The 14,713-nt window shown below is 45.2% G+C and overlaps 1 protein-coding gene across 4 annotated transcripts in view; it reads left to right on the top strand.

Moving 5' to 3' along the window:
* LOC143983987 (phosphatidylinositol 3,4,5-trisphosphate 3-phosphatase TPTE2-like) overlaps nt 1-14,713 on the top strand; it is a 103,836-nt gene that overhangs the window by 78,499 nt on the left and 10,624 nt on the right. For 3 of the 4 annotated variants that reach the window (XM_077484211.1, XM_077484210.1, XM_077484208.1), the window contains exons 15-16: nt 4,133-4,238; nt 13,453-13,551. In XM_077484211.1, the coding sequence (XP_077340337.1) occupies nt 4,133-4,238; nt 13,453-13,551 (205 nt within the window). The remainder of the gene's footprint in view (nt 1-4,132; nt 4,239-13,452; nt 13,552-14,713) is intronic. The other variant, XM_077484209.1, reaches the window with a different exon arrangement.

Consider the following 14,713-nt stretch of genomic DNA (forward strand, 5'->3'; position numbering starts at 1 on the left):
ATTAGGGGAAGGCATGGTGCCCCATCGTTGGTATCAGTGGGAGATATATTGCCCCATCATTGGTGTCAGTGGGAGATACAGGTATACCCCACTTTTAAGTACACAATGGGGTTTATTTACTAAAGCTGGAAAGTGAAAAATCAGGCTCACTTCTGCATAGAAACCAATGAGCTTCCAGGTTTTATTACCAAAGCTTAATTGAACAAGTTGGGGTTAGAAGCTCATTGGTTTCTATGTAGAAGTGAGCTTGATTTTGCACTTTCCAGCTTTAGTAAATAAACCCCATTGTGTTCTTAAGAGTGGGGTATGTCTGTATATTGCCCCATCAATGGTGTCAGTGGGAGAAATAGCGTCCCATTGATGGTGTCAGTGGGAGGAATAGTGCCCAATTATTGGTGTCAGTAGGAAGAATAGTGTCCAATCGATGGTGTCAATGGGAGGAATGGTATCCCATCGATGGTGTCAATGGCAGGAATAGTGTCCCATCGATGGTGTCAATGGGAGGAATAGTGCCACCTCATTGGTATCAGTGGGAAGACTAGTGTCCTATTGCCAGTGGCATGAGCTATGCCCCACTGTTGCTAACAGTGGGGGAATAATGCCTCAAGGGCTGGACAAAAGCATGCAAAGGGCCACATCCAGCCCTGGGCCCGCAGTTTGGAGACCACTGGCATAGAGGATGCAAAAACTCTATGATTTCATACTCCAGTAACTTCAAGCGGAATTATTCTGCATCTGAGCACCACAAACTGAAAACTCAATTTAATATGTTTTTAATATTCAAAGCAAACTGACCCATCCATGTCTCCATGCTTTATTTTGTTGGGAAATTACATTTAAACACAGGGCAAATGGTTCATGTATAGTGATGGCCGAACGGTTCGCTCAGCGGTCGTTTCGCGGCGCATTTCGGCTGTTCGCGGTCCGCCCGTTCGGCGGACTATTGGCGCCGTTTGCCTGGCGGACTTCCATGTTTACTGTGTAAAAGAACTTTGACCTATGATGACACATCCATCATGGGGTACAGGACAGCCAATTGAGACATTACAGCACATGGACACTTGGACATTACCCCTAACTTATAAATAGACCCGATCCGGCGGCCATTTTACATTCTTTCTTCTGTCACTATAGGGAGAGGTTGCTGTGTGGAGCAGGGAGAGATTGCAGTGACCCAAATCGCTAGCTATTTGGTACACAAAAGTTCTTTTCAGGACTGGTATAGGTGTTAGGTGTATATAGGTTTGCTGTGCTACTGATTGTTGCAGCAGCCTGAGTGTCTTTTGTCAGTTTAGAGAAAGGGACAGGACGGTGTGTCTGCTGTAGGGACAGTCAGTTTAGTCATTAGCTGTTACTATCAGGTCCACAAAAGTGCTATTCCAGTTATTGTTCCAGTAGCCTCTGTTTTGTCAGTTTATATAGGGACAGGCAGGAAGCAGTGTGTAAGGCAGTGAGGGTCAGTTTAATCAGTAGCTGTTACTATATTAGGTCCACAAAGGTTCTTTTCAGGACTGGTATCAGTGGTATGGTAATAGGCTTGTACACGTATAATATTCTTTCTTCCAAATATAGAAAGAATATTATACTTGACTGCTGCCCTTCTGCTGCAGTCTGCTAATCATTCACAACCTACTAGTTCCACAAAGCTCATTATAAGGACTGGTAATAACCTGGTGTAGGGTGCTATAGTACATAGGGTTGAGTGAGGTACAGTCTGCCATTCTATAAGGACTGGTATAGGTCCACAATACATAGGGTTGAGGTGCACTACTGCTGACCGCTGCCCTATACTGCAGCAGTCCTTCATCGGTATAGGGACTGAGAGTTTTGTCACAGGGTCATTTAAAAAATGACAGGCAGAGGAAGAGGCAGGCCCTTCCGCAGGGGTGGTAGGGGTAGGGCAGGAGCAACAGGCTTGAGCCAAAGTGGGAAGTTGCAGAAGGTGCGTTCAATTACTTTAAAGGACACACCAGACTTGGTTGAGTGGCTCACTCAGCCTTACTCTTCTGCACCATCCTCTCGATCTGCACCCTCTTCTTCACTCTCTGCTATGTGCACCCCCAAAGACACTACCACCAACAACACCACCACCACCACCGTCGCGCTGCTGATGTCAGTGCTCTCTATCACAGTGCTGCTGTCAGTGCTGTGTTTCACGGTGCTGGTGTTAGTGCTTTATGTCACGCTGCTGATGTCAGTGCTCTCTATCACGGTGCTGCTGTCAGTGCTGTGTTTCACGGTGCTGGTGTTAGTGCTTTATGTCACGCTGCTGATGTCAGTGCTCTCTATCACGGTGCTGTTGCCAGATGACTCTATCACGGTGCAGGTGTCATTGCTGTATGTCACGCTGCTGATGTCAGTGCTCTCTATCACGGTGCTGGTGTCAGATGACTCTATCACGGTGCAGGTGTCATTGCTGTATGTCACGCTGCTGGTGATCATCTCCTGCACCCTCTTTGCCTACCCTGACCTTCCCTCTCCTCCATTGCCTTCATGCGCTCCACAGTCCTGAATTGTCACAACAATTTCCCATATAAAAAAAGAATGCTTGTAGTTGTCGATCCCAGATTCACCTCATACATGTGTTATTTCATTGGCCATGTGGTGGGACTATGTTTGCACAGCTATTAATTATTTTGTGGCTGCAAATTTGACCTGTAGGTTTGCGAAGTTCAATGGGGCCCGCAGTTCGCGAAACGTTCCGTCGGAAGTTCGTCCATCACTATTCATGTAGCATTTACTTCCCAGAATCTATCTGTGCTTAGCCCAGGCATGCAGGCAGGAGAGTGTGTCTAGCTGAGAAAACCACTCCTCCCCTCCTGACTACTCATGGGATGTATGAGATTATTTGCCTAGGCATGTAAATTAATACATACATTAATGAATTAATTAAAACAAGTAAACATAATATACTTTGCTCTCTATTTACTAATGCTAGCAGCATTAGGATTAAAAAGAGTCAATGTTAACTGAGAAAGTTAAGTAGGGTTGCCTCCTCATCCCTTTAAAACCAAACACATATTAATTACACAGGTTCTGTGACTGATTAAGGTTGCAACTCACTTAGAGGCTTTCTGCATTCAATTAGCCCCAGAACCTGTCTAATTAATATGTGTTCGGTTTTAAAGGAATGAGGAGGCAAACCTAAAGTGAAGTTCCACTTTAAAAATGGAGGGACCAACAAAAAATCAGGTGCTGTTTTGTCTAGCCAACACCAAGATAATTTATCTAAATTGTTTATTTTAAATAATGTCATTATTTTATAGACTATTGAAAGGATGGGAGTACCACACTAGTTTGTACAGTCCTTCGGAAGAATTTAATTTTGCAACAGACGATGTGTTTCAGGGCCTCAGCACTCGTCCTTTATCAGGGCTAAAAACGAGTCAATAGAGAAAATACAAAAAATCCTTATAATGTGGTAAACACTATATACAAATGTATAGCATATACAGGCATAACCCACTTTTAAGTACACAATGGGGTTCATTTACTAAAGCTGGAAAGTGCACAATCAGGCTCACTTCTGCATAGAAACCAATGACCTGCCAGGTTTTATTACCAAAGCTTAATTGAACAAGCTGGGGTTAGAAGCTCATTGGTTTCTATTCAGAAGGGAGCCTGATTTTGCACTTTCCAGCTTTAGTAAATAAACCCCATTGTGTACTTAAAAGTGAGGTATGCCTGTAAATAACTCAATAAAATCTCTCAAAGGGCTGTACAAACCAGCGTGGTGCTTCCTTCCTTTCAACACTTTAGTAAACTCTTCCAACACTACAGTTGCTGGTGAGCAGCCTCTAGGACCATATACCACCCATCATGTTATCATATATCACCATTAGGTTCGGCGCTCCTTTACCACAAAAATATATTTACGTTACAAAGGGCACTAAACCACACATTATTCCTTGCCCACAAAAAAAGCTGAAAGTTGAATATTTGTTTGACAAACGCACTTTCTGCATAACCACTTGGTAGCCTACTGGCATACTTTTGTCTCGAGATCTGAGCATTTAGAAATGACCCTCGGGTTTCTGGTGGATATTGGACCCAGATTCCCAGCACTGCAAAATTGTGCTTCTTACCTCTGAAACAGTATACTAATGTTATGTGTGTATGTGTTTACTTGCAGAGTAGATATGTGGCTTATTATGAAATTCTGAAGAACAAGTACTCTTTACAGCTCCCTCCAGAGAAAAAGTTCAGAATTCGAAGTATTCGAATCCATTCAATTGAAGGTAATTTTAGCATTTACTGTATGCTAAGAATGAAATAATTATTAGGACACGTTCTAATCATACATTAAAGACAAGAGCCCAAAGCCAAACATTGGTCGAAACAGTATTTGTCATTTTGAATAAAGCAGAGAAAGTTTAGAACCATAAAAGGAGATTTTATCTTCTTGTTCCATCTGATGCCATGGGGGTTATTTGTGAAAGGTAAATCCACTTTGCACTGAAAGTGCACTTGGAAGTGCAGTCGCTCTAAATATACGGGGTAGATCTGAAATGAGGGGAAGCTCTGCTGATTTTATCATCCAATCACGTGCAAGCTAGCAAGCAAATGCTCTTTTTTATTTTCCTTGAATGCCCCCCTCAGATCTACAACGACTGCACTTCTAAGTGCGCTTTCAGTGCAAAGTGGATGTTCCTTTAATAAATAGCTCCCGTGACTTGAACAGAAAGTAAATGTAAAACATCTTGATGGGGACACAGCGATAAAATCATGACAGAGGTTCTAAACCTTCGTCAACTCTGCTAGAAAGTGTGTTTTTAGTGCTGCCTATCATCAGTTGTGCAATTACCCCTCACTGCTGCACCCCCCCCCCCCCCCCCATAATACAGCAGTAAAAGATTGACAGATGTTTTTAAAGGTTTTGCTTGGAGTTTGGTTTTATCTAATCTAGAGTGAACTATAGGTGTGCAGCCTGCGGAATATGGCTGAAGCCTTTGAAATGGTTAGAAAATATTGGCTACAATATTCAGCATGACTACTTAAAGGATAAGTTCACCTTTGGGAACATGTTACATGTTCCATCTGTTTTTAGGGCGGAACATGTAACATGTTCCTGATCCTGCAGCCGCTTCCCGATTCCCCCTCTCTGTGATAGCAGGCCAGGGATCTTCTCCCCGTACCTGCTGTCACTATCTGAAAAGAGCTCAGTCCACAGAGCTGTGTCATTGACTCACAGATCCCTGTGAATCAATGAACTACAAGTACCGAGAGAGTCTTTACATCTGTCGGCTTGTAGTTCTCAATGAACTACCGGGGCGCTGTTGAGTGCTCAAGTAGTTCATAGAGTCTTCCTGCCTGTACAATGTAGGATGTACAGTAAGACAGCTCACACTGACAGTCTTTAGGAGTCCTGAATGGCACCCATGATCTGCTGATTGCGGGTACAACGCTTTTTAGGCTCCTTCGAAATAAAATAGTACAATGCCTCGAAAAAATATTCATACCCCTTGAAATTTTCAACATTTTGCAAAGAAGAATGGCCAAAAAGTCACTCTCTAGATGTGTAGAAACATACCCAAAAAGACCTGAAACTGTAATTGCAGTGAAAGGTGGTTCTAAAAAGTATTGACTGGGGGAGGGGGGGGGGGGTGAATACAAATGCACACCACACTTTTCACATATTTATTTTCAGATAAAAATTTTGAAAAAACATTTATCATTTTCCTTCTACTTTACAATTATGTTCCACTTTGTGTTGGTCTAGCACATATAATCCCAATAAAATACATTTAAGTTTTTTTTTTGTAACATAACAAAGTGTGGAAAAAGGGGTATGAATACTTTTTAAAGGCACCGTTTTTTAATGCAAAACAATGTGCATTTAGTATTTTTTTTAATACCATAATGTAGAGTATAAGATTTCCTATCATTTGAGCCCAGTCTTGCCACAAAGAGTTAATCCAGCTCTGAGCAATCATCTTTTATTGTTCAGTGAGATAAATCTTGACAAACAGAGAAAAACTTTGTCAAATCCTCCCCCTTGCTGTGAGTGACAGGTGATTTACATATCTCGTGCACTAGCCTAAGAGACATGCATTATTTTTTGATTCTCTCCCACTCCTTTATTCTGCTGCTCTGCAAGGATTGGCTGTTCCACAACTCAGCATGATTTGGCATGCTGAAGTCATGTGGGGACTTTTCTGGGTTTTGACTGGATGTTGGTGATCATAGCAGAAGTTCAGTGTAGGGCCGCGTACACACGGGCGGACTGTCTGCCCAACTTAGTCCGCCGAAACACATTTCAGCGGACAGTCCGCTCGTGTGTGGGCTTCAGCTGACTTTTTCAGCGGACAGTCTGGCGGACTAAGTCTTTCGGAATGTTGGAAAGACTGTCCGCTGGACTTGCATTTGGGCGGACAATCCGCCCGTGTGTGTGCCAGTCCGCCCAACTTTTGAAATGAGCAGACTTTTCCCGCCCGGAGAAAAGTCCGCTCATTTCGAGCGGGTATCCAGGTAGGCGGGGCCCGCGACGGAGACGTTGCTGGCCCCGCCGCCTGGTATGGACTTAAAGGGGAACCCCAACGCTGAAAAAAATCGGCGTGGGGGTCCCCCCTAAGTCCACAACAGACCCTCGTCCGAGCACGCTACCCGGCCGGCCAGGAAAGGGGGGCGAGCGAGCGCCCCCCCTCCTGAGCCGTACCAGGCCGCGTGCCCTCAACATGGGGGGTGCCTTGGGGAAGGGGGGGCCGCGCGGCCCCCCCACCCCAAAGCACCTTGTCCCCATGTTGATGAGGACAAGGGCCTCTTCCCGACAACCCTGGCCGTTGGTTGTCGGGGTCTGCGGGCAGGGGGCTTATCGGAATCCGGGAGCCCCCTTTAATAAGGGGGCCCCCGGATACCGGCCCCCCACCCTATGTGAATGAGTATGGGGTACAATGTACCCCTACCCATTCACCTGTGAAAAAAAGTACAAAAAGAAACACAACACAGGGTTAAAATATTTTATTGCACAGCTCCGGGGGTCTTCCGTCTTCGGGGGTCTTCTCGCCGGACTCCTCCGCTATCTTCTTGTAGCTCTTTTGCTAGCGGAGGAGTCCGGCTTTCTTCCTCCCCGCCGCCGGCCTCTTCTCCCGACTTCGGGGGTCTTGTCCCCCTCTTCGGTTCTTCTGCCGGGCCACCGCGCCTTCTTATAGCTCTTTTACAGGCGGTGGCCTGGTCTTCTGTCGCCGCCGCCTTCCGTTCTTCTTCTTCTTCTTCTTCTTCTGACAATGGGGCGGTGTCACATGGTATATGTCACATGGGTTGGTGGTTGGTGTCACATGGTGACCCCGCCCCCTTACGATGTCATAGTCCCCATGTGACATCCCCATGTCCCCATGTGACATCAACCCATGTGACCAACCCATGTGACATATACCATGTGACACCGCCCCATTGTCACTATATAAGTGGCCGCGCAGCGCGGCTCTGGCATTCCGGCCGGAGAGATCGTCGAGGCAACATCTCCTGGAGAAGAAGAAGAAGAAGAAGAAGAAGAAGAAGAACGAAAGGCGGCGGCGACAGCGGCGACAGAAGACCGGGCCACCGCCTGTAAAAGAGCTATAAGAAGGCGCGGTGGCCCGGCAGAAGAACCGAAGAGGGGGACAAGACCCCCGAAGTCGGGAGAAGAGGCCGGCGGCGGGGAGGAAGAAAGCCGGACTCCTCCGCTAGCAAAAGAGCTACAAGAAGATAGTGGAGGAGTCCGGCGAGAAGACCCCCGAAGACGGAAGACCCCCGGAGCTGTGCAATAAAATATTTTAACCCTGTGTTGTTTGTACTTTTTTTCACAGGTGAATGGGTAGGGGTACATTGTACCCCATACTCATTCACATAGGGTGGGGGGCCGGTATCCGGGGGCCCCCTTATTAAAGGGGGCTCCCGGATTCCGATAAGCCCCCCGCCCGCAGACCCCGACAACCAACGGCCAGGGTTGTCGGGAAGAGGCCCTTGTCCTCATTAACATGGGGACAAGGTGCTTTGGGGTGGGGGGGCCGCGCGGCCCCCCCTTCCCCAAGGCACCCCCATGTTGAGGGCACGCGGCCTGGTACGGCTCAGGAGGGGGGGCGCTCGCTCGCCCCCCTTTCCTGGCCGGGCGGGTAGCGTGCTCGGACAAGGGTCTGTTGTGGATTTGCGGGGCACCCCCACGCCGATTTTTTTCGGCGTTGGGGTTCCCCTTTAAGTCCATTCCAGGCGGCGGGGCCAGCGACGTCTCCTTCGCGGGCCCCGCCTACCTGGAGACGCGCTCGAAATGAGCGGACTTTTCTCCGCATGTGTGGGCGAGTCCGTTCATTTCAAAAGTAGAGCGGATTGTATGGCGGACTTAGTCCGCCGTATTAGTCCGCTCAAAAAGTGCCGTGTGTGGGCAAGTCCGTTCATTCAAAAGTTTGGACGGACTGTCTGTCGGATTGTCTGACGAACTTAGTTGGGCAGACAATCCGCCCGTGTGTACGCGGCCTAAGAAATACACAGGAGAAAAAGCATGTTGATAAAGGGTAGGGTAGAGGTGGGTGGGGAGTCTACTGACATCACGACTCCACCCACTGAGCTCCAGACAACAGACCCACCCACAGAATCTGCAGTTTTTCGGGTCTCATAGCAGACAGAGGGGAGACATTTGACAGGTAAAGATACATGCAGGAGGCATGTATATCCTTCTAGATAACCAATATTGCAGTAGTTTAGAAAGGATGAGAGTGGGTTTACATCCACTTTAATAGCAACGACTCGAAATTCATGTTAAAGCGGGGTTCCACCCTAAAGTGGAACTTCCGCTGATCGGAACCCTCCCCCCCTCCGGTGTCACAATTGGCACCTTTCAGGGGGGAGGGGGGTGCAGATACCTGTCAAAGACCACTTCCATGGGAGTCTATGCCTCTTCCTGTCCCTGCCGCGCTGTCTGCTGGGACACACACGGGTCCCAGAGACAGCGCGGACAATTCCTATTGCTCGGCGCGACTCGCGCATGCGCAGTAGGGAACCGGGAAGTGAAGCCGCAGCGCTTCACTTCCTGATTCCCTCACCTAGAATGGTGGCGGCAGCAGCCGAGAGCCGAGCGATCGATCGGCCTCGGCTGCCGGCATCGCTGGACCCCGGGACAGGTGAGTGTCCATTTATTAAAAGTAAGCAGCTGCAGTATTTGTAGCTGCTGGCTTTTAATATTTTTTTTCCACAGTGCAATCCCGCTTTAAGCAGGATGGAGTAAAGAAATAAATTAGCAATATGTTTTGATTGCTTTCTAGGTACTATTTTCATAACTTAATCTTGTTATAAAACTGCCTAAGAACAGTGGGGTTAACTTACTAAAACTGGAGAGTACAAAATCTGGTACAGCTTTGCATAAAAACTAGACATGTGCGATTAGTTTAATGTACGAATTTACAGAAATTCGTACAAATTTCTGTAAATTCGTACATCCGGGAGGAAATACGAATTGCTGTGCTTCTGAATTTTGTACGAAATACGAAATTTAATTTACGAATTTCAGAGCCAAATTCCGTTACAACGAAACATGACTGGTGTTTTGCTGATCAGAAGTTTTCTTCTGTTGCTGAGTGAGGGTTGGGAAAATTACCTATTTTAATATGGGAGTGGGAGACTGGTTACTGGTAGTCGATGGGAGATTCAGAATTGGACAAAGTAAGAATTTTTGTTAATTACAATTATTCATTATGATGAAGTTAAAAACCCAGGAAGTCAGCACAGCACAGGGATGCTGGGAGCCCCTAAATGATAAAGTCATCATAACAAACGTTCGTAATTGTTACGAAAAGTTAACAAACCTAACGAAAATTCGTATTTGCATGAATCCAAATTGAATTTCAGACACAAATTACGAAATACAAATTACCAGCTACTATGAAATGGAACGAAACAAAACAAATTTATTGACGGCGCACATGTCTAAACCAAATAATCAGCTTCCATTTTTTTTTTTTTGTCAAAGCTTAATTGAACAAGCTGATTGGCTACCATGCACAGCTGCCCCAGATTTTCCACTCTTTAGTTTTAGTAAATCCACCCCAGTGTTTCAGTGATTCTATACCTGTTTAAAACACACTGGGCTCCATTCACTAAAGCAGATCACATGTGGTATTTAGGGGATCTGATACATTTTTCCCAAATTCACTATCCCTTTTATGTTGCATTTGCCTCAAAAAACCAAAACACTTGGTAAATACCTCATAAAATGGCTTAAAGTCAATTCACAAAAGAAAATAAATAAATGCATGCGGTAAATAAGTAGTGGTCCATGCATGTGGTATTTAAGGGATGTAAATATATAATAGCCATGTTGGAGTAGTCTCTACCTTTCTGAAATAGGTTCCTTAACAGTAATGCATAGAAGCCAAAATATGGATAAAAACACAGAAGCAATGGGGTTGATTTACTAAAGGCAAATAGATTGGGCACTCTGCAAGTACAGTTGCTCCAGAGCTTCGTAAATGAGGTAAAGCTTCACTTTACAAACAATACCTAATCACATGCAAGGAACTTCTTCTTAAAAAAATACATTTTTGCTTGCACATGATTGGATGATGGAAGTCAGCAGAGCTTTCCCTCATTTACTAAGCCCTGGAGGTCTTACGGAGAACTTGCCTATTTGCCTTTAGTAAATCAACTCCAGTACATGTAGCGAAATATATCTATTTCCTCCTGTCATTTCATCAGATTTTCAGAGATTGGTTTTGTGTATATACAGTACACTATATATACATCATTTGCAGCATAAGCCTCACAATCACTATGTACATTCATATCACAATGGTCTGATTCATTGTTAACATACATCATATGTAGTGTGAATACTTTACTTTTTCACAAATATATTTGAAGATATCTTTGGCGAAATTTTTCACAAGATTCGCATTAGGAATAGACAAGTATTCTTACAAAGGTGTGAGGCTGGGTTCACACTAGTGCGAATTGGATGTGGGTTTCCTCGCATCCAATTTACATGTCAGGAGATTGTGACTGGCTCTCTATGGAGAGAGGACCGGAGCGCCCCCTGGAGTCCTGTGTGTCTTCTGGTCTGTTTCAGGTCTGAATTCAGCAAAAAATTCAGGCTGAAATCAGACCTGGAACAGTGAATGGAGACGCACTGGACCCCCGTTGTGAGTCGCTCTGTGCTTCAGTGTGAAATCACTCTTAAACTTAAAGCTGAGATCCTTTTAAAAAAAAAATTAAAAGTCAGCAGCTACAAATACTGCAGCTGCTGACTTTTAATAATCGGACACTTACCTATCCAGGGTCCGGCGATGCGTCTCCCCCTCCTCACTGCGGCGCTGGCATTGTCACTGTGGGTGCCCGGCTGTGGCTTCACAGCTGGGCACGTACTGCACATGCATGAGACGCACTGCACATGTGCAAGCCATGCTGCGCGCTCTGACTGGCCGGGGCAATCATACCTGTGACGTGTCCAAAATAATTCCCGAGAGGGAGGGGGGAAGGTGATCTCCCTTCCGGCGCCGCGGGTGCGCCAGGACCAAGTGGGAGCTGGAACCCTCTAAAAAGAGGGTTTCCGCTCTCCCCCCCAAAAAATTACATGCCAAGTGTGGCATGTCAGGGGAGTCACCTTCCCTTAAAGTGGTAGTTCCATTTTTGGGTGGAACTCTGCCTTAAGCAGTGAGGAGATGGGTGTCATCAATTTGAAGAATGTCAGAGAACATTGACAAAACAGACAAAACCAAAACCAGTGCCTTCACTAAACATCACAGAAAATATAACTTTAAAGTGCAACTAAAGACAAAACTTTATTTTTCATTTTGGATAGAGTAGTGGAGGGTTAGAACCCCTGTAAAAAATGTTTGCCCTCTGTGTCCCATTGAGAAAATTTCCCTACTATTATTGCCCAATATCAACCCAAAATGTGGGAATTTATTTTCCTTTCACTTTCAGTGATAAAGAGAAACAGTAACAATAATGAGGGTAAATCAGACAGTAATAAAAACTGACAGATGTTCTAATCCCTCTCCACTGAATCTATCCAACTGGATAACACATTGCATGAGATAAATACCACACATTTCCATGGAATAATGCATGCCTTATTTTAGCAGCATTTTTTGTGAATTGCAAATTTTTTTTGAAAAGCGCTATGAGCTATTTTACCTCAAATCCTAAAGAAACAAATACAGTTTTGTGAATGGAGCCCAGTATTTAATATAAATATAGATAAATTACATTTTAGAATTAAAAGGATAAGTTCACCCAGTGCCAGGATAAGGTCATCTAGAGCCCAGGGCAAACATGCCAAACTGTGCCCCCCCCCCCCAAAAGATGTATGAGCATGTGTCAGCAAAAATCCCCCCTCCATGCACAAATCTTTGCCCCCCATCCCTAGCACAATTTCCTCTCAAAAAATCTCCCCTCCTGGCACAAATCCTCTGCCCCTCAAATTGACCCTCCGACTACACATCCTCTCCCTCACACTCCAAATTCCCCCTCCAAGCATTAATCCCCCCATCCCCCCTCCTAGGACAACCTCCCCTTAAAAATCTCCCCCCAAAACATTCCCCTCCTTGTACAAGTCCTTTACCCCCTCTACCATATCACCTCTTCTAGCACAAATTCCCCCTCCTGGATTAACTCTTACCCCCTGGCACCCCCCAAATCCCCCCTCCCAACACAAGTCTTCCCCCCCACCAATCTCTTGTCAGCGGACCACCCCCCACCTCACATAATACCATAGTGCCCAGGGCAGCCGCTCTTGCTGCCCACCCCTTGTCCTGGCCTTGAGTTCACCTTTTGTAACATGTAACTTGTTACACTTATATTCAGAATGTAACATGTTACAGATGCATCCCCTCCATTCCCCGTTTTGACAGCGAGCAGGAGAACTTCCCCCCACGCTTGCTGTCACAATTTTAAAAAGTCGGCTCCACTTGCCTGGCTGCGTCATTCATTCACAGTGATCTGTGAATGTGAAAACTACAAGTAGTTTGTAGTGCTGTTAAGCACTCTAGGTAGTTCATTGAGTCTTCCTTTCAGAGTGTAACTGCCTGTCCGTACGAGGTACGAGCAGACAGCTTACACAGGCAGTCTTCAAGAACCCACCATTGCACCCACAGTCTGCTGATCGCAGGTGCAATGCTTTGCAGGCTTATAGTAAAAAAATAAAAAAGAAATGCAGATTTTTTTACCTGCATTTTTTTTTTAGGTGAACTTATCCTTTAAAGTTTAAATGTGCATCTGAACTTTGCTACCAGGCAGTTGTTATAACCCAACTTTTAAAGAGAGGAAGGAATAGAACCTCTGCCTGGTTGTTATAACTGCCTGTGCCCCCACTGGGAAGACATTCCATCACTTCCTTTCACAGTGACAGGAAGTCAAAGGGAGAGAAAGTAATGGAATATCTTTTCAATGGGAGCAGTGGTAGCAATAAAAAATATTTTCAGTAGAGTGAGTAAAGTTTAGATCTTCTGTGAGGTTTTTATTGCTGTTTATGCCTTCCTGTCTTAGTGACCCTATCCCCTCATTTGCTGTCCTGGAGTCCCAAGAAAAAAAAGCGAGGGATATGGCCCCAGTGGAGACACAGACGACAATATAATCTAGAGATAAGTTTGAATCCTTTCCTACTCTATTAAAAAAAAGTTGGGGTTTAAAAATCGCCAATATAGGAGAAAAGAATGGTGCAGAAACCACTGGGATCTGCAATATTCAATTTATAAGGAGCCCTAAACTTCATACTGCATGCTCTGGCAGGTTGCATTTTCTTTATACAGTACTTAGAATAATGCAACATAACTTGGGCAGCCAACCCAGCCAATGCACATGTCTGTGAAGGACTGTGTCGGTGTTTTTGTTCATTATCATATAGACTTTCCAAAATGGGAGATATCTTTGGGACTCATAGCTGACTAACACCTGGCCAGCTTGGGAAGGAAATTACGGAAAATCTCAATTGCATGTAGCTTAATTAAGGGCAGATGTCTCTCTTGGTGAGGCATCTGCCTATTGCGAAACACTGGCTGGCAAGATTGCAGATGGAGCATACATGTTACCTAGGTTTCTCACCTATACATAGTGAGGGGCTCCAGGGTTTGTGTCTGTTATGAGGTAACAAATTAGTTGTTTTCTCAAATCTTTAAAGAGGAATTCCAGTGATAGATATTTTTACATAGGTACATTAATTCAGCTTGGACCAATGTAGCTATGCATATACCATACCTGTGGGATCCCTCTAGAAACTGGAAATCATTGTAGTAGGCACCCCTACTACATTGATCTCCACTAGATTCTGGGTTCCTTGCCAAGTGGCTGTCCTGCTGCATTTTTAGCACAGGAGGTCAGCCACTGGGCACTAGCACCATTCAGAGAATGCTTTGTATCTTCTCAATGGTTGCACAGCATTCTCTGAGTGAGGTGGAGTGTGTGACATCATCCCCTTGCCTCTCCGCCTTGTCCCATCAGAGAAGGTGATCTCTGAATGGGCCCATGCTGAGCGGCCAACTTTCTGTGTTTAGAATGCAGCAGTGAAGCCTATCAGCACAGGACCTGGAAGCCAGTGGAGATCATTGGACTAAAAGGTGTCTACTACAATAATGTCCAGCTTCTCGAGGGATTCCACAGCTATGGTGTGTGCATAGCTCCATTAGTCCAAGCTGGACCAATGTAACTATGCAAAAATATAAATACCTGGAATTCTTCTTAAGTAGATGGTTCTGGTCTACTTTCTGGAACCTAGATGCTTTGTATAACTTTGAGTGGGAAAAAGCTTCCA

Source organism: Lithobates pipiens, unplaced genomic scaffold (assembly GCF_037356315.1).
Source record: "Lithobates pipiens isolate NorthernLeopardFrog02 unplaced genomic scaffold, aLitPip1_a1.2 Scaffold_16, whole genome shotgun sequence".
NCBI lineage: Eukaryota > Metazoa > Chordata > Amphibia > Anura > Ranidae > Lithobates > Lithobates pipiens.